Below are 22,988 nucleotides of genomic sequence, written 5' to 3' on the forward strand. Positions count from 1 at the left end.
AAGCCCAGCTGCCGTTGGGACATCCAGATGAAAGGATGGGGCTTCTCCACTAACCCCAATGAAGAAGCCAGCTCTCAGTGAGACTTCTCCATCCTCATCCCCCACCTTTGACCTCCCACCACCCCTTCCTCCTACATGCTCTCTCCTCCTCTGGCTTCTTTAACAGTAATCTGTCTTGATTGTCCTCCCATCCTTCTCAGTCTCCTGTGCTGGACCATTATCCATGTCCCACTTGCTAGGTATAAGTATCTTGCGTCCCTCTTCTCTAAGTGATCTCATTGGCTCCCAAGGGATAAAGTCACTTCTATGTAAATGGCTCCCAAACTAGATATCCAGCCCTAATCTTTCTCTTGAGCACTGCTCCTGCTTTGTCTTTTGCTTCCTGAATGTCTCCCAAGCCCCCCTCCCCCCCCCCCCCCAGCTCAATAGAACTCCCCGTTACTGTCTGTCCTCCAGACTTTCCTTTTATGTTGTGGTACCATGTTCCAGTCGTCTGTGGTTCTTCCCTTTCCCTCATCTCCAAGATCCAATTAGCGGCCAGATCTGCTCAATCCTACTTTCTCAACATCTTTGGCATCTGTTACCTTTTCACTTGTGGCCCTACCTCAAGTCTCTCCCCTTCCCATCTGTCCTCCACCCAGCTTTTAAGTGAATAAAGATATAGTTCTGATCACATTGGTTCATACTTCAAGCAGTTTCAACACCTCCCATTGTGCCTAGAATAAGACATGAGACCCTCAGCCTAGCATTTCAAGTCTTCTATAAACTAGCTCACACCTATCTTTTCAGATTTTTTTTCTCATATTACTCCCCTTCATATATTCTGTCTTCTAGTCCAAATGGTCCAATGCCACCCCAAACCCAAGATTCCATCTTCCACTCGTAAGCCTTGGTGGAGGCTGTCTGTCTCCATGCCTGGAATGCCCTTCCTTCTCAAATGTGCCTCTTAGGATATCTGACTTCCCTCAAAGCACAGCTCAGCTGCCCTATCCTAGATCTTTCTGAGCTCTGGCTCCAGATCTTAGTACATTGTCCCTATTGAAATGACTCTGCATTTACTGAGCTGTCCACTTGTTGTATCTTTCCCAGTTGATTATAAGATCCCTAAGGGCTGAAAGTATTTAGCTTTTCGCTTTATATTTCTAATGCCCATCATAGTGCCACACACACAGGGGGCACTTGATAAACCTTTGGTGAAAAGAGTTGAATTTAATTGAAAAGAATATTACTCAGACCTCCTATTGGCTAATCCTGACACTATTCAGAATTTGAATTTTAGCTGTAGCGTTTATATACATATGTGGTTCTTTTTCCTGAAGCTGAGCTATAGAAACCAACTCGTGATGGAAGATCTATGCATCATTCAGATGACGTTACTAAGGATAGGTTTTTAAAGAATTGATCTAAGTTGTAGTGGCGTCCAAGCTGTCAGTGATATGCACATTCTCTCCATCCTTCAAGGCCAGCTGGAATGCCACCTCCTCCAAAAAGCCTGAAGTTACTTCTGTCTCCCATATCTCACAGCATTTCTATCCCTTTCACATAGTTGTTTTCTAATTTGTTTGGTATTCATCTGTATTCATGTCTTGGGTGAAGATGGAGAGGGAGGGACTGTATTTTACATCTCTTTATACATGGAGAGTACCACAATTGATTTCCTAGCCAGCCTTCTCAATTTTTGGCAGTATAGCAATCACCTTATTAGTTAGTCATCCTAAACCCAGAAGGTGAGCTTGTTGAATGAATTAGTCAATGAACAAATGAATGAATAAATAAGGGCCTCAACTAGTGGAGAAGTGGCTAGAAACTGTGATTGTGAAATCTGATTAATTTTATGTGAGGAGATTCTCTAATGGGAGATTTTATCCGATAGAAGAATTACATATTTCTCAAGTTAAAAAGGCTTCCCTGTCTCTTTTTGGTGTTTTCTGGGTATGTAGATTTTGACTCCTGTATCTACGAGCATAAACAAAATACATGGTGTGCCCCGTAATCACAAAGATGATAGAAATGAACACCAACAACCCAAATTGCTGAGGGGCTGGGGCCAGAATGACGAGGATGAAATGGATAAGGTCCATTAGGTAGTTCATAGAGCACTGTACGCCATTCACGGTGCCACGTTCTGAATCTGCGATGTTTTCCTGAAGGAGCTGAGTCACAGTGAGGTCAAAGGACCAGAGACCTACAAAGAAAGATTTGAAAGAAATCAAAGTAGATGAAAGTATAGTCAACGTGGCCTACTTCAATACTGGAGCACCGTCAGAGTGACTTCCTTCAATACTGGAGCACTGTCAGAGTGGCCAGCTTAATACTACAACACTTCCAGAACTTATGATTGCATATTCCAGGGCCCTTACACCACTTCCTCCCCCTCCAATGATATGGATCCTGACCTATTAAATCCTTAGTTCTCCAATAATTGCTAATGGCCAAAAAATTGATTGCAACCAATCTGGTGATAAACTTCTAGAAATATATCTGGATAGGGCCTGACATAACCAATATATTGTTGGTTAACAAGATTTTTGCCTTGGCAAAAGTTGCACTCTTTGGGCATCTTTCATGGTGCAGGGGAAGACTGCTGCATATGTAGTTAGAGGACTGGGGTTTGAATCCTGCTTACATGCAGCTTAGTAGGTACCTTAGTGTGGGCAGGTAATTTCACAAGTCTCAGTTTCCCCTTCTATAAAATGACAGGGTTGGACCAAATGATCTTTAAGGTCCTTTCTGGCTCTTGAGATACAATGCAACCAATCTGAAGTCATGTCTACCTCACAATGAAAATCAGTGGCTTTAGGGGATAGAACACTGACCTTGGATTTGGGGAGACCTGAGTCTGAATCCTGCCCATGCCCCTGACTAGTTGCATGACTCTGGGAAAGCCTCTTAATCTCCCTTAGGCTCCAATTCCTCACCCATAAAATAAGCATAAAAATAACCCTTCCAAGGTTGTGTTGCACATCCAAGAACATAGAGATGTAAAGTGCTTGGCCATCATTAAAGAATTATGAAAATATTAGCTATTATTATGAAACCTCTTTTGAGGAAGACTTTGAGGTGGGTCAGAGTGACACCTGAAAAGAGGAAAAGAGGAATATGCCTGTCTGGATATAAGGTTCTGTCCCCAAGGTTTGGGACAGAAAACAAAGGTTTGAGTTTCACATGGGCTAATCTAGAACCTCAATGAGTTCCAGCTCCAGCAAACTGGTTGTTGGCCTTGCAGGAAGAAAAATCAACTCTCCCTTCCCTAACCCTCAAGAACAACTACTGTGCTTGCAGACAGCCTTTAAAACAATACAAGAAACTACTCAAGAGCTTTAACCAAAGCTTACCAATTCTGGCCAAGATCACTCCTGAGAAGAGCAAGATGATGGAGATGTATGACTCAGGCTGGCTGCTTTCTTGGGTACCATCCATCAGAACAGTATTATTGGTCCAGTGGATGGTTGAGCGGCCAGGAAGGATAGGCTGATTAATGTTTCTTTCAAAAGGAGAAACTTGTGCTTGGTTCTCTTTCAGCATCTCATTACTTAGGGAAGAGTTCCGGCTTAGTGGAAGAGAGAAAATTCCCAAATCAAAAGGACTCCCAGGGGCAAAGACAGAAAACACACAGAGCAGCAAACAGCCGATGTGGAGACAGCTGGAGATGAGGCCCGTGTGAACCAAGCCATAGGACCTTCTTAACCTGGTAAAGAGGATTGTACCCACAAGACCTGAGAAGGCTGAGATGGCCATAAGGAGACTGAGAAGGGAGCCCCCGATCCCCTGTGTGTAGGCATAGCCTGTGGTGATGCAGTCAAAGCCCAGCACAGTTGTGTACAAGAAGGCTAAACCCAATCCTGCCAAGAAGACAGTCTGCCTATAATATGTCTTCCAGCCATCACAGCATGTCCGCACTAGTCTTTGCATCTTTCTGAGGCCAAGAGGAAGTGGGTCCTGCTGGACTTCCAGAGGAGACGGCTGGTCCTCTGATCCTTCCAAAGTCTTGGGCATGTTGGCAAACTCATCAATAGTTGAACAAGAGTGAATTTCCCCTAAAAAAAATACATCCAGAAAGGTCTTAGATCACATTTATCATAAGAACATGCTGCCTGTTTTCAAGCCAGATGATGAGGATGTGTGCTTGACTGGTGATGCTGAGAACATGTCATCTTCTCCTCAATCACTGCCTGCCCTTTGCATTCCCCATCTTTATTGAGGACACCCATCTATTGTCCCAGTCAATCCTGCTCAAAACGTTGGCACTGTTCTTGATTCACTGCTCTTGCTTACACAGACTTCTAATCATTTCCCAAGTTATGCCCCTTTTACCTCTATAACATCCCTTGCTTGTGTCCCCTCCCTTCTACTCATGTAACCCTAATTATCCCTTGTCTAGATTACTGTGATATTCTATAAATAGATCTTCCTTAAATCTCTCTTGTCTTTAATTCCTCACCCACAGAACTGGAAAAAGAATTAGCCCAAGTCCCAGGTCTGATCATGTTACTCGTCCTCTCAGAGGTTTTAATGATTCCCTGTTGCCTTCAATAGTGGTTTCCAAAGTGATCTTGGGGGCCAAGATTAACCATTCTATGGACCCAGATCTAAATCTCAGATCCAAAAGAAAGTAAGTATGTGTATCAGGAAATGGGGCAGGGGAGAAAAGAATTGGGCATGTTCTAAAGACGTTACCTCATGGGGGTATCAAATAAAATTTATACACATACATACACATGTGTATGTGTGTAGGTATGTATGTGTACACAGTGCTTTGCCTGAAGCGCTATGTAGATATAGTCTATTATTGTGAATAATAAGTTCCTTGAAGTCATAATGTTTGCTTCCTTTTATGGTTTTTCATTAAGGTAAGAAATTAACTTTTTTTCAAGTCTTGGATATAACATCCAATAAAACAAAATTATGTGAGTAATCAAAAAATATATATTTTAAAAAAAGTTTTAAAAGGGTGGCCTCTGATTGAGTCTTAGTAGTGGTCAATCCTAGAAGGAGCCCTGGAGTTGGAGGAAGGGAAGGAAGGAAGAAAGGAAGGAAGGAAGGAAGGAAGGAAGGAAGGAAGGAAGGAAGGAAGGAAGGAAGGAAGGAAGGAAGGAAGGAAGGAAGGGAGGGAGGGAGGGAGGGAGGGAGGGAGGGAGGGAGGAAAGGAAGGAAGGAAGGAAGGAAGGAAGGAAGGAAGGAAGGAAGGAAGGAAGGAAGGAAGGGAGGGAGGGAGGAAAGGAAGGAAGGAAGGAAGGAAGGAAGGAAGGAAGGAAGGAAGGAAGGAAGGAAGGAAGGAAGGAAGGAAGGAAGGAAGGAAGAGAAAGAAAGTCTCCTCTTCCTGAATTCAAATCTGGCATCAGACACTTACTAGGCAAGTCACTTAATCCTGTTTGCCTCAGTTTCCTCATCTATAAAATGAGCTAGAAAAGGAAATGGCAGACCACTCTAGTATCTTTGCCAGGAAAACCTCAAATGAGGTCATGAAAAGTCAGACATGACTGAAGGTGACTGAATAACAATATGTTTCCATCTCTAGAAAAACTTGTACCCGGCCTTTGTAGTGCTCCTCTTCCATGCCTAGAACATACTCCCTTTATCACTGCCTTAAAGGGTTTCTCTCTTCCTTTCAGATGCAGCCCAACCACCATTTTCAACAGAAAGCTTTTCTTGATTCCCCCCATTGCCATCCCCCCAAATCATCTTGTATTAAAATACTTTGAATGTATTCACTTCATACTTATGCTGTATATATTTTTATGTGTACTTGTTATCTCCTCTATTAGAATGTAAAGTCATGAGTAGGGATTATTAAATTCTTGAAAGAACTTAATTAATACCTGTCAACTGATTGATTGATAGATCCCTATGAAGCTGGAAGGGATCAGTTTTGTTTCCTCCCTGGTACCCACTGAGTACCTCTCTAAGCAGGCAGGTGCGGACTTGTGTTGAAAAAATGACTTTCAAGAGCTACATTTTCTAAAGTGACTAAAACATTCCTACCCAGAGATCCCTCTGCTAGGTATATGCCCCAGGAAGTCACTGGGGAATAAAAAGGTCTCATAGACACCAAAATATTGGCACTCTTTTGTGGTAGTGAAGAACAGGAAACAAGCACAACCGTCCACTGGGGAATGGTGGAACAAGTCATGGTCCATAATGTAATGAAATACTACTGTGAGAAACAATGGACGTGATGAAATGAAGAAGCATGGGAAGGCTTACACAAACTGATGCAAAGGGAAGGAAACAGACCCAAGAAAATAACATGAACAATGACTTCAACACTGAAAATAACAACAACTGAAAAACAGTCTAAAAGAAATGTTCTTTGCCAAATTGCAAAGAATAAGCTTGGTCCCAAAGAAAAGATATGAGGAGTCCCCTCCACAGCTCCTTCGCATAGTGGGGGTGTATGATATTATATATCACATCAGCTCATTTTCAGTGTTTGTTGACCAGTTTTACTGAATTTTTTTGTCTTCTTTTAAATCTTTTTTTTAAAATTAAGAATAACTTTTTGGGAGGGTGAGAGAGAGGAGTACAAGGGAAATGTAGGGAATGTAAAAACAAAAGATATAAAAAACCTATTTACAAAACGTTCCATTTTCAGATGGGAAGTTGAGACAGAAAATAGAAGCCAATAGAATGGCAAAAGTCAAGGAAGAAGATCAAAGAACCAGGAACAGCGGTGAGATGAAAACTACCTTGAGAGCTAATGAGCTCCAATTGCCTCTTTAGAAAGCTGTTCCCTGTGCACCTCCGGGGTTTGGCAGCTAGCTGAGGAACGAGCTGATACACTCTGGACAGGAAGAGGAACTCAACCAGCAGAGACACCAAGTTCCATCCCAGGATGAAGCCACAACCAATGACATTGGATGCCCAAGTCATCACCTGTCCCACAGAGAGGGGGGCAAAGATGTTGATGATTTGGTCCATCCTTCTAATCATCGCGTTCACACCTGGAGGGGAGAATAAACCAAAACATTTCACTGCACAGAGATCAGAGACACCCACACCCAACATCCAAGAATCATTCGAGATGTTGAAGGTCCCTTCTAGGGTTCAAGGTCTGTGACCAAACGATTGATTCATCAGAAGCATATAGAGCAAGGGGATTCTCAAGTACCATTTTCCATTTTTATGGAGGGGGAAACTAAGGCTCAGAAAGGAGAATTGATGATATAACTCGTTAGTGGCAGAGATAGGAGTGAATTTCAGGTGCCGTGACTTCTGGTAAAATCTTCCCATCACAATGCTTGACATGATACAAGTGAGTTACAAGTGAGTTAAATATCCACAAGCACAGTGTACTCATCACCTTAGCGTGGCTTAAGAGACAGAACCAGCAATAAAGGGACCATCTTTTGTAGTGGGAAATGCCTTGCATGTATCACCAGGAGCCTTAGAATAACAGGTCGACATTAGGATGGAACACTAGAGGTTAAGATCATCCAATTCCCTTTCTGATTCATCCTCCACTCAGCTGCCAAAGGGATTTTCTAAGTCAAGGGTTTAATCATGTCATCCCTCTGCTTAATAACCTTCCTGTTACCTCCAGGATCAACTATAAAGTTATTATAGTCCGGAACTTTCCTGCTTCTCAGTTTCACATCCTTTACAAACTCCAGCACTCCACACTAACCTGTTTCCATTTTCTGAAACACAACACTCCATCTCCCAGCTTCATGCCTTTGCATTGGCTATGACCCATGCCTGTCATGCCTTGTCTTCTCATTGCTACCTCCTAGCTTTCCTGGCTTCCTTTCACACACAGCCCAAATTCCACTTTTTGTAGGAGGTCTTTCCTGGTCCCCTGGTGCTAGAATCTTCCCTCTGAAATTATCTTTCATCTACTTCGTATATATGTTATATGTACAATTCTTTGAATGTTTTTTGTTTGAGAACAAGGAATCTGATTTTTTTGCCTTTCTTTGTATTCTGTTTTAATAGAATATTTTAACGAATTATTCTTGCTAACTAGTTGCTACAGAAGTGGCATGGGGTAGCTGATAGAGAGCTGGCCTCAGAGCTAGGAAGACCTAGGTTCTAGTACTGTTTGTAGCATATACTAATTGTGTGTCCCTAGATGAGTCACTCAGGGTCTCTCAAGGTCCTAGGCAAATTTTTTAGACTGTAAGGTGCTGGCTTGCATTAATTGAGGCAATTTTCTCACCAAGAATTCCCTACACCTAGGAAATCACAGGTCTGCCCCTTCTCTCCCCCACAACATTTTAGCAAGTTGAGTAGAGGTCCAATCATGCTGCCCTAGTTATGGCTCCCATAGCCACAGATATTCCTCATGGACTCTACTGAATTTACTCATCATCCTTTGGGGGGAAGAATTCATTAAGAGCCTGGGCATTCCTTAATTTCTGTTGCCCAGGGGGATAAAGTATTTTCATGGTGGCTTGTTTGTGGGTGAAGCATTGGCTTGGACTTACCTGCGAGCTGACTTCTGTTGTCTCTGGTGATGACCACGATCCAGTCTCTCTGAATGGTGATGGTCAGGGCTGTGCTGGCTAGGTTGGCCAGATCTGCAAAGATAATCACTGCTACATAGCAGGCCACCTACAGGGAGGGGTTGGAAAGCAGAGTTTGCAGTCCAAGAATAGACTTCAATAGGCAAATACTTTCCATGGTTTTCTAGCTGACACTCCCACCCAAGCCAGCATGAATAGTAAGCCTTCCTAGTGACAAGTCCAACTGAGGGGAAGAAGAAAGTGCTGTTCTGTTGGCTTGATGAACTTTCTTCCTGCCCCCTCCATCAGCCCCAGATCTGAGGCTAATTTTGGTCCTATACACAGGAGGCCCACAATTCTGCTGTCTTTGCATGTCTGTGATTTGGGGTCTGATTCACAGCTTTGAGGTAAAAAGCAACACTAAATGAAGACTAGCTAGGTTTAAAACCCGAGTCCCCAGAAAGCTGCAGAATGGGCAAATGCCACTGTCCCTGGCAGGGAGCCACAACCCGGACCTCTGAAGTTTCATTTCATTGTGGAAGAGGAAGACGAGTCCACACGTACCATGAGCCAGCCCTGCCAGATGCCTTCAATATCGCTCTTGTAGGAGAACACCAACATTAGAACCACACAGCAGGCAATGACAGAGGAGTTCTGAAGGAACAGCGACACATGGGCCACTGGTGGTAAAGAAGATAACCTGCTCAACACAGTCTTCTGGGTATTTAACCAGATCCCTATGCCTGCCCCAAGTGACATTTTAATCCACATCTGTTATGTTGTAATTCAATAACAAGGTTATATTTTCATCAAGCAGATACAGCAGGAATAGAGTTCCATGATTTAGACTAGCATCTCATACCATACCCCAGAATCCATTCTTAACAAGTTAATAACCAATACAAAAAGATATTAGAGGATAGTGGAAGGTCATATATTTCCATACCATGGTTAGAACCCAAATTCATAATCAGAAGAAGGCTAGAGGAGATTAGGAAAGGCAAAATAGACTTTTGAGATTATATAAATGGGAAGACTTGCTTGAACTTATCCTGATGATGGAGGGTCTCACAACCAGTAAGATGGCTCTGAGGTGATGAATTCTTTGATGAGGAAATCCAGAAAACCAAAGAAAATAATAAAGTAACTCTCAAACCTTCTACCTTCTCAGTGATGGTGATAAAGGGACCAGGAAGCAGGGCAGGAGAGTATGTACACATAACTTTCTAATCAATTAGAAATGCAAATCAGTTAACTCTTCAGAATGAACCAACATTAGCCATTTCCTTCCTGGGGGGACACTGAACCCACAGGGCTGAAAAAAGAAAGACTGAGGGTGTCCCACATCTCTGGCCACTCTCAACCTCCCTCAGATTCCTTTGTGCTTTCCTGTATTTTGTATGTATTTTTATATCTGTGTCTATCTGTTATTTCTAATACAACATAAACTCCTTTGTGGCAGGCACTGCCTAGCTTTTATCTATGTATTCTCAGTGCCTAGAGGAGTAGGCACCATTAGGTGCTTTGTAAAAGCTTGTTTTTTGAAACTGATAGATGGATTGACTGAACCATTTAAGAAGAGGGTGAGAGACATAGTCAGCAGCCAAAAACTCCAGGGAGATCTGTGTTTAATTAGATAAGTCTAGAAACAAATCTGAGTTTATCTGATGAATTATAATAAATACATATCTCAAAATATCAGTGGCTCTGGAATACCAATGTGGGTACTCCATTCAAAGGTGCAGATAGCAGCTCATGCAAGTCTTTTCATGTCACATGATTTTTGTCCATGTCCTCCCTAAAGTCCTTGATGGGAGACCAGCCCAGAACATTCAAGGCTTTCTGTGGATCCTAATGGAGTATTCAGGCAGTCCATTTGTCTATCATTCGTCACTTGCTGGGTGACCAGTGCATCTTCTTTTCCAGTCTTTGGGCAGATATCTCTTACAATTCTTGTTGGTAATGAGTTAAAGTCTAATTGCACCACCCACCCATTTCTCTGTTGCTTTTTGGGTGACTGTCAGCAGACTCTGGGTTCTGTTTGATTGTGAGTTCCTTGTCCTGTCTTTTGCCTCTTTTCACATCCCCAGAGAGTAGTACAATACCTGGCTCATTTAGGCACTTAATAAAGGTTTATTGGATTAAACTGGATTGGAACCCAAAGTCATGGTACCCTGGATCTTCAAGCCTAGGATCTAAGGTAGCTAGGGGGCACCATGAATAGATAGAATGTTGAACTAGGAGTCAGGAAGACCTCAATCCAAATCCTGTCTCAGACACTTCTTTAGTTGTGTGACCCTGATCCATTCACATAACCTCTCAGTCTCAATTTCCTCATCTGTAAAAAAAGAGTAATATTATGAAGATCCAATGAGATAACACAGGAAAAGTGCTTTGTACCCCTTAAAGCGGTATAGAAGTGCTCACTATTATTATCAATCAATCAATAACCTCTTAACCTCAGTTTAGTCATCTGTAAAAAGATATTATAATAGCACCCCCTAGGATTGTTCTGAGGGTCAAAGGAGATCATTTTTGTGAAGTATTTTGCACATTTTAAAGTGCTATAAGAGGGTTAGCTATTATTGGTTGAACATCAGCTATGGACAGGCACTGTGTTTGCTGTTAGACAACGAATTACCTTTGTTTCTCGGTTTTCTGTCAATCCAATCTCCAATTAAAACCCCAAACACCAACACTGAGCCAGCCACCACTAAGCCAAAAACTGCTGTCAGAAGAAGGTTGCGTCCATATAACTCTATCAGGAACACAGACAGAGCAAAGTGCCACATTCGGTCTCCCTGCCAGGTGGCACAGGCCAAACAAAACACAAAACAAAAAAGGGGTCAGGGTTCGGGATTTTTCTTCCTGCATTGACCAATGAAACTAAATTGTGAATAAGATGCTTAGACACTGGGGACACACCATCTTGCTGGGGCTTTCCAGAATTATGAAGGCAGGACAACACTTCCCCTCCCTGGGTCTCAGTTTCTCCATCTGTAAAATGAAGGGGTTGGAGCAGGTGGCGTCCTGGGTTCCTTCCCATTCTAGATCTATGGTTCTAGAGGTGGGCAAGTCAATTCCCTTCCCTGGGCCTCTGTTTCCTCACCTATAAAGTGAAGGGGTTGGATGTGACCTCAAAGATCCCATCCACTCTAAATCTAAGATTGTACAACATTCAGATGTGACCCTATGTCCAGATCTGCTTGTGACACCTCATAGCTCTCTTGATCACTCAAAGCACAAGAACAATTATTCCGCTTCATCTTACCCATATGGAAAGCGCACAGCTGACATAAACCAAAACTCTCGGCCCCAGGAGGGAGTTCAAAGTTGCCCCTAAAACACACACAACCAAACCATGAAAGACATTTCCATGTAAATCTTGTCAAAGACATACTTGGTTTATTTCCTCTATGCAAAGGAAAACCTGGGTGGCTATTGCCCAGTGGGAGAGAAGGATTTGAGAGCCCAGCAGAAGTTGTTCAAGTGTGACTGCCGCGGGAGTCCTGGGGGTCTGACACAGGCTCCTCTGGATTCCAAGAAGGGCCCTCAGGACCCTCCCAGACAGATAGGTGGGCATAGCCCAGGGGTGGGGGTTGGGGGGCCACCAGGCTCTGTCGTTGTTGAAAGCCAGGTTTAAGGGCCTCATCCTTTGTGCTTACCAAGACCTTTCTCTTCCATGGTCACACATGGTTTCATTTCAGCATGGAGCAAGCCCCAGTTTTCCAGCGCTGGATATACTCAGGATTCAGAATCTAGAAGACCTGAGTTTAAATTCTGCTTCAAATACTTTCTAGCTGCATTATTCCCAGGCAAGTCACTTTGTCTCTTAATCAAACAAGCAATAACCATCAAGCATTTGCTTATTATGGGCCAGGTACTGGGTAAGCAATGAGGAGGCAGTTTCTTCATCTGTGAATTGGGTACAATCATGATACTTGTAACATTTACCTCACAGGAGAGAGAGTGTGTAAAGTTCTTTGCAAACTTCAAATTCTCATATAAAGGTCAATGGTTATCATGGAAGAATAAACAGCAAGTAACCTGCTTCTGGCTCAGGAATCTGCCTCTTGTACACTGAGTAGAAGTGTAGCACAAAGGGCAACTTTCAGAACTGGGAACAACGGCTCCCATTTCCAGCATGAGGCTTTTGTCGCAACAAGCCTGTGACATGGGGAGGGTGGGCATAATTCTTCTCATTTTACAGATGAGGTCACTGAGGCTCACTGGAGAGAAGTGACCTAGCCACAGTCAAAGAGCCAGTAAGAGTCAGAGCCAGAATCTGAACCCACATTTCTCTCCAAGGACGGTGCGCTTTCCACCATACCATACTATAGTTTAAGAATATGACTTTGTAATAATTGTAGAAAGACAAATCGTGGCATCGTAATGTAACAGCACAGAACCTTCCAAATGGCAGAAAAGGTTGAATTCCATTGAGAATTTTTAGAAAATTTCCCTTACACCAGAATAAATGTATTTGGAAACTGTGTGAGTGCTACTCCCTGATAAGAGAAGAGCTAAAGTCAATTTCTAGTGGCTGGGATCTCTCTCTCTCTCTCTCTCTCTCTCTTTCTCTCTTCCTCTTTCTCTCTCTCTCTTTCTCTCTTCCTCTTTCTCTCTCTCTCTCTCTTTCTCTCTCTCTCTCTCTTTCTCTGTGTTTCTCTGTATCTCTGTCTCTGTGGATCTAGCTCTCTTTCTGTGTCTCTGTCTCTCTTTCCCTGGGTGTCTCTGTCTCTAGCTCTCTGTAGCCCTCCCTACACTCAGCCCTGTGTTGAGGGCTGCCAGGGAAAGTCAAGGATATAGCCCAGACCTAGGTAATAGCCTGGTTTTTAATTTAAAGGCATTTTCAGTTATGGAGTGAAAATAAACAGTTTGCCCTCAAGTGAAATAGGAAACACAATCCACTTTGGCAGCTGGAGCCTTCAATTTAAATGGAAGTGATTGAATTGAGGGCTTGAAGCATATTTTCATTAATAATTAAGCAAAGTGGCTTTTTTCTCTCTCCATTTCCTTGTGGCCACTAAGATCATGCTTCTCTTTCCACTCTCTCGAAACCCAACAGATCTCAAAAGAAAAGCCAGGGCACTGAACTGCAGGGAGAGACCTGATTAAAGCATTAGCCTCGAAGACTATGGTCAGTCACCGAAGTGTCTCACCCATTTATCTCCCTGAGTGGGAGCCCTGCAGGAATTCACATTTGTAAAATTCTCTGGAATTGTCAACTGGAAAGTGGTTCTGTTGCATTCGGTACCATTTGAAATCCATCACGGAGAGAAGCCTTCCCCCATGAGCAATGGATGCTATGCAGGCTCTTCAGACATGCAAGACTCTTTGGACTGCGGATTTTGCTTCCCCCTAAACCCAGTGCTTTGCCATTTAATCTTACAAATGAAAGAAAGCAGGAGTCACTAGTGAAAACAGAACACGAGATGACATTTTACAGTCGTTGCTCTAACTAGACACTAACAAGGTATTTTTAATATTCAATTCAATTAGGCAACAAGAAACCACTCTGAGAAAGCCTTTGGAAAACAGGCCAAATTGCTTAGTGACATTTAAATTAGAGAAATTCTGTTTTTGCGGCACATCGTTACACAAAGAACAAACACATGAAAAAAACCCTATTCATTTTACTTAATCAAATCCCCCCATGCCCAGTGGCACTGTGTAATTTCAGACTGATGATGTTAGCACAGCAGTATTTCCAACCCAGAGAGAGAGTGCTTCTTTTCCCAACCAAGCTAGCTTTTGAGAGTGAAGCTTTATTGGAGACCTACCTAAATGTCTCTTTTCTCTCCTAATTTGTCTGGTGCCTACGATGTCACTCAGTGCCTCTTTTTTTCCACAGTCTTGGATATCGTTGTCTTCTCTCATCATGATTGCTTACTGTGAAGGAGAGATTTTAGAGAATGACAGATTTATTCAGCGGACCTCACATTGTGGTAAACTGTGAGAAATTAGCAAGCTCTCCCTTTAATTCCAACTGGATTTCCCCTAAAAACCGCTCCCACTTGATTCTTTCAACTGGAATAAGTTAATTGTACAATCTATTATAAGGTCTACTGCATAGGAATAAAGTCGAAGTACTTGTCAACAAACGAGGCATGTTAATAATGCCCCAAACCAATTACTCAGGGGAAATAAATCTCCGTCAGCAGCAATCAAAAGCCCTCCCAGTTTTAATTTATCAAAAAGAAAGAGAGAGAGAGAGAGAGAGAGAGAGAGAGAGAGAGAGGAAAAAGAGAGACACAGAGACAGACAGAGAGAGACACAGAGACACAGAGAGAGAGAGACAAAGAGAGGGAGAGAGTTAAACAGTAAACAACCCTTCATTAAACACATTATGTTTCCACTTTAATTATTCAACAGGGTAAATTGATTACATTTGCTCTAATTAATGAAAGTTTTAAAATGAAAAGAAAACCACAAGCACATTGACAAGAACACAGCAATGAGCCTCAAATGTTTGCTCCCACCTGCTAAGAATTTGATTTAAAATAAGAAGAATCTGAAGCTTAGTGAACTGTTTTACTTACCCAGTGCAGGCAGCAGGGTGGAGTTTTTCATGTGTTCCAGCTTTGAGTCTGGCCTTGGTTGTCCATTCACCCCCCAGAGACCATGTGCAAAGATGTAACTGGTCAGTGAAAGTGTTCTAAAACTTACATGTGCCCTTGTCCACACACGAACCCCATTGTCCAAAAAGTGCTGGGTGTGCAAATGCTTCCTCTAGGTCATCAGATGAAAAGCCAGCAGTTTCTGCTCCCCGTGACAGGCCAGTAGAACATAATAAAAACCGGGTTCATCTGCACCATTTTCATCTAAGGGCTGGGCCAAGGGAATGTGGGAGACAGTCCTGAGTCCAGTCTCTCTCCTGTTGCCACATGGACAGAAAACCAGGGGAAGGCCAGCACAGATGCACTCAGCCACCTCTCCTTGGGTGTGTTCCCAAAACTTGCATGTCAAGTCCAGAGTAGGGATTGCAGAAATATTAATAATAGATTGAATAAGACACCAGGTATAAAGTGCCAAGCAAGTGTTAACTCTGAAGCAAGTTGTTTCTCTAAGGTTCGATGTTATGCTTTCTAGGCATCCTCAGAACAGTTTTGTTGTTAATAAGGCCCCAAAGTGCCACATTTTTATCTGCATTCTAAAACTGAGAAATCAGGACTAAGAGGGGTGAGGAGACTGACTTGTCCAAGGTCACACCACTAGACATCGCCTGAAGTAGAATTTGAACCCAGATTTGATTTCAAGCCCAGTGGTGTCCCAGCAACACCAGGCAATGAGGAAATCGACCAACAAAGAGCATCCTTTCCAATAGTGGAGGGCATGTACAAGGAGGGCCATCCATGGGAGGCTCTGGGATGGGTGGTACCCTCCCAGCTCCCATTCCAATGGTCTTTGCCATTGTGTCAAGCCTCATCCTGCCTAGTACTTGCTCTTGACTGGTCAGGGCCTCATCGGGGTCCCCTCATTGAACCACTCTGCTCAGGATCCCTGCTTCCTTTCTCTGTACCTCATTTGCTCTGTGTTTTCTTGTTCCTTTCTGCTAAGTGTTGGTTGTGATGACTTTCATAAACCAATTTATGCTAAGTTGTACATGTCTTAATGGATCTCACCTCAAAAGGGTATTTGCCACTAAAAAGGGTGTTCCTCTAATTCAAAGGAAAGGGAACATTCCAGACATCACAGAGAGGCTGCTGGGTGTGTTGGTAGGTGGGAAATGTTTCCTAGCCCCCTCTAAGCTCACATGTCGTGGAAGCAGCAACTTTGGCTCAGCAGCATCTCCTAAAACTGACGTTATAAATTTTACTATTCATGATAGGAAGTCACTAAGTGACTTCCCTATGGTCACACAGCTACTAAATGAGCCTGGTTATTCAAACCCTGCTCTTCCTGACTTCATATCTCTCTGGTCATTACGAAGGATGGGGGAGAGAGAAAACCTGCCTTTGTTCAGGGTATCAGTATGTCCCCAAGACCATAACATTTCACAAGCCCTTCCTGCATTTTCCAAAGCCATCATGCCAACCTGATGATAAGCACTAGGTGGACTCCACTATGCAGGATCTAAAAACAGTCCCTTGGGACACCTAAAAATACATGGTAGGAGTTGCATTCAGGGGCCTGACAGCAGAGGCATTGCCTCCAGGGAGAGAATACGTCTACTGGTTTAGAAAAAGGAAAGCATAGAGAGACGCTAACGATACTGCTGTCTTTCCCTGGCCCAGATCATGTCTGGAGTCCACCATTTGGGGCATAGGGACTAGATTTGGAATTTCACTGATCTGGGAACTTCCCTGATGAAGGCACTTCCTCTACTGGGTAGCTCTGCATCTTCTAGAAAGAAGCCTTTCCCAGGCCCCTTCCTGCTGGTGCATCCTCACTGAGGTTCTCTCCACTTCGCCTCCTTGACATCTTCTCTGAACATTGCTTGGATGTCCTCTCTCATCAGACTGTGAGAGCCTTGAAGGTGATGGCTAACGCTGCCTTTCTTTGTATATCTTGTGCTTAGCATCTTCCCTGACAAACTGGAGGTACTTAAGAAGTGTCTGTTGATTTGACCTAGAGAACTGAGACCTTAAGTGACAGACATGCTTGACCTAGAGAACTGAGACCTTAAGTGACAGACATGCTCAGACACGTGATTTGAAGCCAAGTTCTCCTGACTTCTTGTAGAGGGTGGGGTTTTTCTGCTCCTTGTCCTTTGTTCTCAAAGAGGACCATGACATCAGGAAGGTGACGCCATGACATGTGGGTGAATTGAATTTCAGTGAGGGAGGGCTGTGCAAAGTCATCAGCCTTGCTTTCTCCCTGGAGCCATCTGGGTCCAGCGGCCAGATAGAGATCAGGACAGCTGGAGATGGTCCAGCATGCAATGGGGATTCTTGGCCTTTTCAAGCCAAGGTCCTTAACAGGTCTCAGAGGGTGGGATTTTAGCTGGGACTTGAAAGAAGCCAGAAGATGTCAGGAAGTCAGTGGAGATGAAGAGGAAGAACATTCTAGACATGAGCATGTAACAGTAAGCACCCCAACATACACAGGGGGCTGCTATCACAGGTTCTTTAATCTGCTTTTCTAAAAGGAAAGACAACTTTTTGGGGGGTTAACAATCTCCTTTAATCAAGTACTTAGTTCAGGAAATCAACAGTGATTCCAAACTATCTGACATAATAATACATATATCACAAATCAAGAGACAGGTCCAACTGTCTGACTATAGCTGCCGGAGAGGCAAGCACCAACATCTGAGTTTTCAAAGCTAGGGTGCTGCTTAGCGGTTTCCCAGAGTCTCATCTGGCACACAAACCTTCCAAAAACTAAGCCCCAAAGTAAAACCTCACCCTCAGAGTATTGATAACTTTTTTTTTAGAGCCAGAGGGCATCCCAACCTTAGAGAACCAGTGATTCATTAACAAAAATTGTGGGCCTTCCTACAAATCTTCCCTAATCAAACTCTCCTTAATGGGCAAATGGGTGGGGAAGATCTTTAATCATATTAGCAATACAAATACATATATTGTTTCTAGTTAAAGAAACTGTTGTTTCTGTACTTTACTCCTAGTAAAGACTCTTGATTGATAAAGGCAAGATTCAGTCAGAGGCATTATACTTTTTGATCATACTAAAACAAAAAACAGCAGAAGATCCTACTTTGCTATCCTATACAGGGCAACAGCCAGAGAAAATGCCTGGAGTGGGGGGACAGACTGTCTTGTTCCAGGAGCAGTGAGGAGGTTAGTGTCACTGGAGGGCAGACTATGTGGTAAGAGGTGACGGATTTAGGGATGGGGGGGGGGAAGAGAGAGAGAGAGAGAGATCTTTGCCTTAGGAAGATGAATTTGACAGCTAAGTAGAGGGTATTCTAGTGTGGGGAAAAACTTGAGGTGGAAAGACCAACCCAATCGTTGCAATAGTCCAGGGCTGGGATGCTGAGCTTGTACCAGGTGGCAGCAATGGTGTAAGTCAGAAGAGGATGCACTTAAGAGTTATAAAGATAGAAATGACAGAACTTGGCCACAGACTTGACACAGGGTAGGGAGTGGGGAGGGAGTATGAAGTGGAGGATAATGCTTATATGGTGAGCCTAGGTGACTGGGACAATGTGGGTGCCCTCAACAGTAATAGGAGAGTCAGGAAGGGGGAGATTGTCAGTGGAAACAACTATAATGAGTTGAGCTTTGGACATGTTGGTTTTAAGATGTCTACCTGACATCCAGTCGGAGATGTCTAATAGGCAGTGGGAGATGCTGAGTTTAAGAGAAAGGTTAGAGCTAGATAAATCAACATGGGGATTATCAGCATAGATGTGGCAATTACATCCACAGGAGCTGATGAGATCGCCAAATGAGAGGACCCAGCAGAAGCTTGGGGGATGTCTACAACTAGCAGGTGTCACCTGGATGAAGATGCCAGAAAGGCGCAGTCAGGTTGGAGGAAAACCAAGATAATGAGTGTCATGGATACAGAGAAGGAAGCAGTTATGAAAGAGAAAAGGACAATCGGAAGTGTCAGACGCTGCAGAGAAGTCAGGAAGGATAAAGGTTGGGGAAAAGGTCATTCGCTTTGGTAATTAGGAGAACTTTGGAAAGAACAGTTTCAGCTGAATGATGAGCTTGGAAGCCACGCTGCAGACAGTTCAGAAGAGAATGGGAGGGAAGGAAGTAGAGGCATCTATTGTTGATGGCATTCTCAAAGAATTTAGCCACCCAGGGAAGAAGGAGAGAGATGGGATGATAGTTAACAGGGAGGATGCACCAAGGGAGGGGGTTTTGAGGATAAAGGAGACATGGACATGCCTGTAGGCGGTGGGGAAGCAGCCAGTAGCTGGAAGAGATTGAAGATAAGAGAGTGGGGATGACAGACAAAGCTATCTGCAAAGAACATGGGACAGAAGGGGGTCACTTGCACATGCATCAGAATTTGCTTTGGCAAGGAGAAAGGTCACCTCTTCATGTGAGACAGGAATAAAGGATGACATGGTGGAATCTGGGTGATGTGAGGAGGAAGGACTAAGAGGGGTCCGCTATAGCCAATGACCTTAATTTTTTCAGTGAAATGGGAGGCAAGGTTCTCAGTTGAGAGGCTCAGGGTGTGGAGATGGGATGTTTGAAGAAGGATGAACTGGTTCGGAAGATCTCTGCAGTGAAGGTCCAGTTAAGATTATAAATAATTTTATAGAGTATCCACTCTGCAATTCTTTCCAAATCCATTCAGCAACAGGAAACAGAATATGCAGCATTTTTAAAAAATAAATAAATATTATCTCATTGATTCTCACATCAATCCTGAGAGGTAGGTGCTATTATTAGCCCCATTTTACAGATGAGGGAACTGAGGCAAACAGAGGCTAATTGACTTGCCTAAGCTCACACAGTTAATAGGTATCTGAATTTGAACTGGGTTTAAACTCAGACCTTCCTGATTCCAGGCCTAACACTATCTGCTGCATCTCTAGCTGCCTCAAATGAGTAAGAACAAACACAGTGACTGGTGGGTATAATCTGAGACTGAGACTTAGAAGGGCAAGATCATCAATAGGATAAGGGGGCAGGAGACTTGACAGAAAAAGACAGTATAAAGTGGGATTGGTTCTCAAGGTGTCAACGAAGAGGGTAGCCAGTACAAGAAGTGATGGCCTGGAAAGAAGTGAGGAGTGGAGGGATCGGAGGCCACCAGGAGGACAAAGAGCAACCACCGTCCTCCCCAAGTTCCCATCACCTCCACCTTGTACAATTCCAATAGCCTTCTAACTGGTTTCCATGCTTCTGGATTCTCCCTCTCCCATTCATTCTTCACCCAACTGCCCATGTCATCTTCCTGAACATGCCACTCCCTCCCTCAAAAGTCTTCAATGCATAAGATAAAATAAAAACTCTTAGCTTGACATCCAAGACCTTTGGTTTCCACTTGTAAATGGAGAGATGGAAAATCTTTCATGGAAACCTAATTTTCCTATCACATTTTGTTCTCAGTGTTAGAACACTTGTTCATTTGTTTCAGTCCAGTCTGACTCCTCATGACTCCATTTGAGGTTCTCTTGACAAAGATACTAGAGTGGTTGGCCATTTCCTTCTCCAGTTCATTTTAGAGAAGAGGAAACGGAGGCAAACAGGGTTACATGACTTGCCCAGGGTCACACAGATAGTGTCTGAGGCTGGATTGGACTCAGGTCCACCTGATTCCAGGCTGTGAGGACTGTAATGAGAATTAGTTACCAGAGTCTATGGGACCTAACTAAGGACTATCCAAAGCTCTTGAACTTCTCCCTGTCCCAGCAGGACAAGAGATGCTGGGAAATAAACCACTTTGTATCCTTTGGGTGTCTATTCTGCACATAGAGAGAGGACTGGTGAGCCTTGGGTTCAAGTCTGGGCTCTGCAGAAGCCAGGGAAGCCCTTCAGTCTCCTGAGGTGATTCTAAATCGCAGGAAAGCTGTTACTCTGCATTAGGAGAAAGAGTTTCCCCCCTGGGACTTCCATATGCAGATGGGATCCCACATCCTGTCCCTATCCCCAGGGATGTTGTTTCCTCCCTTAGAACATAAAGCAGCAGAGAAGGCAGCTGGGTGGCTCAGTGGGTAGAAAGCTCCTGGCCTCAAGTCATGAAGGCTAAGCTTAAATCTAGCTCTGGTAGTCATGAGCTCTGTGACCTTGGGCAAGAAACAACGGCTCTGTGCCTCAGTTTCCTCATCTGTAAAATGGAGATAATATTAGCACCTACCTTCCAGGACTGTGGTGAGGATGTATCAGATAGGATATGATCTGTACAACACTTAGCACAGTCTGGCAGAGCCCAGTGGGCATTTAATAAATGTTTGCCCTTTTCCCCTTAGAAAGGCATTGATCCTCAGAGTTCAGGAGATACCTCAATACAAGGACTCACTAAAGGGACCAAGGATTTTGTGGTTCCCCTTTGGTCATGTAGGTTCTTTACAGAGAGTCTCACTCTCATTTTAATTGTAAATGTGCCGCCGCACATCTACATTAACCTTGCCTGTGTTCAAGTGGAGAATGCCCTGCTCCTTGGGATTTTTTTTTAATAACGATCTTGCTTAGTAAATACCCTTTCTAAAAGTTAATTAAGTCTGACTGATAATCAAATGGGGAACACATTTATGGGGATCCCTGAGCAGCCACCTGAGGGACTCCATCCCCTCAGGGCTATCCAGAGAATTTTGATGTGAGGAGTCAGTTGTCCTCTGAGGATCCAGTCTGCCAACACAGCCCCGCAGGGTGTGCTAACCCTTTCTTTGTTAAATAAAACCTAAAACCCTCAAGTCCTGAGGTATCTTGTGGAATGAGGGAGGGGATCAGGGGAGATGCCTGCACCCCAACTTCTCCATGCCTTAGCAGACAGGTTTCCTAAGGCAAGTCTCCTTTGTGGGGCCAAGACAATTTTTGCCTGGTGGCTGGTCTCTGGGGATGAGTGGCTCTGATCTTTGCTAGGCTGGTGACAAACCAAGGTCTCTTTCTAGGCCTATTCCAGAAAATTTTTCTGCTTAAGAGGGCAAGCTCAAGCTTGCGGTTCGCTGGCACAGCCCCAGAGAACCCCTTTGAAACTCTGCCATCCTCGCCCCTGCTGCAAACAGCAGCCTGGGTCTTTCATGGGGCTTGTTTAGGTTCTGACATTGCAAGGCTCAGTTCTAGAAGACATGAACACAAGCCTTCGAGTCAATGCTTTGTGTCCAACAGAATCCCTTCAGGTTCTGGAGTAGGACAGAGCTGATAGTAAAACGCTCACAGAAGAGGTGTCTGTGCCATGGAACTGGCAAAGCAGCCGTCTAGGACTCTGTCCAGAGCATCAGCATCAGGACAAAGTGCCACTGCAGCCCAGTGGTGACCACACTATGCCTGGCCGTGGAACCCTCCCACAGGCATTGAGGCATCAGGGAAAGTCCTGCAGAACCAGGTCAGGGCACATTCAGCCAACCTACACAGGAGAGGACAAAAGAGGGGAGCTTTGTGATGCACTTCCTCCTCCCTCAGGGATCTAGCAGAAAATGAATAAAAGTAATTGGGGTGGGTCATTTATTAGGAGGGAAAATAGGGAGTGGAATTCATTCTGTTCCCTCCAAGCTTCCTCATTCCTGTTGAAGGTACCACCATTCTTGCAGTCATGCAGATTCTCAGATTCAGTAGGAGTCATCTTTGATGCTTACCTGTCCCACATATCCATTCAATGTGTCAGGTCTTGTTGATTCTGCCTTAACGCTTTTTCTCTCCCCTCCTGTCTCTTCACACAACCTCCAACCCAGTTCATCCCCCCTCCATCTTTCATGTAGACAATGACAATAACCTCCTAATTATTTTCCCTTCCATTCCCTCTCCTTCCTAATCCGTCCTCCACATGGTGGCTAAATTGATGTGAACTTGAATAAGAATCTCACCACATCACCCCCATTACACAAAAGTCCTCAGTGACTTCCCATTGCCTCTAAGATGAAATACAAAATCCTCATCTTTACATTTTAAGATTCCCATAATATGGCCCCCATCTATCTTTGCATACTTATTTCATATTCCTTTTACCTATTGTCCC

At 43.8% G+C, this 22,988-nt stretch overlaps 1 protein-coding gene across 1 annotated transcript; it reads right to left on the bottom strand.

Moving 5' to 3' along the window:
• Positions 1–1,845: 1,845 nt before the first annotated feature.
• LOC140532442 (ferroportin-like) lies at positions 1,846–14,558 on the bottom strand. Its single transcript, XM_072650901.1, has 8 exons — positions 14,225–14,558; positions 11,713–11,780; positions 11,083–11,242; positions 9,006–9,121; positions 8,424–8,550; positions 6,687–6,941; positions 3,336–4,037; positions 1,846–2,185 (listed from the first exon to the last, which is right to left on the bottom strand). The coding sequence occupies exons 1-8, from the start codon at positions 14,322–14,324 to the stop codon at positions 1,890–1,892; spliced, it is 1,824 nt and encodes a 607-aa protein (XP_072507002.1). The 5' UTR covers positions 14,325–14,558; the 3' UTR covers positions 1,846–1,889.
• Positions 14,559–22,988: the final 8,430 nt, after the last annotated feature.

This window comes from Notamacropus eugenii, chromosome 3 (genome assembly GCF_028372415.1).
Source record: "Notamacropus eugenii isolate mMacEug1 chromosome 3, mMacEug1.pri_v2, whole genome shotgun sequence".
Taxonomy (NCBI): domain Eukaryota; kingdom Metazoa; phylum Chordata; class Mammalia; order Diprotodontia; family Macropodidae; genus Notamacropus; species Notamacropus eugenii.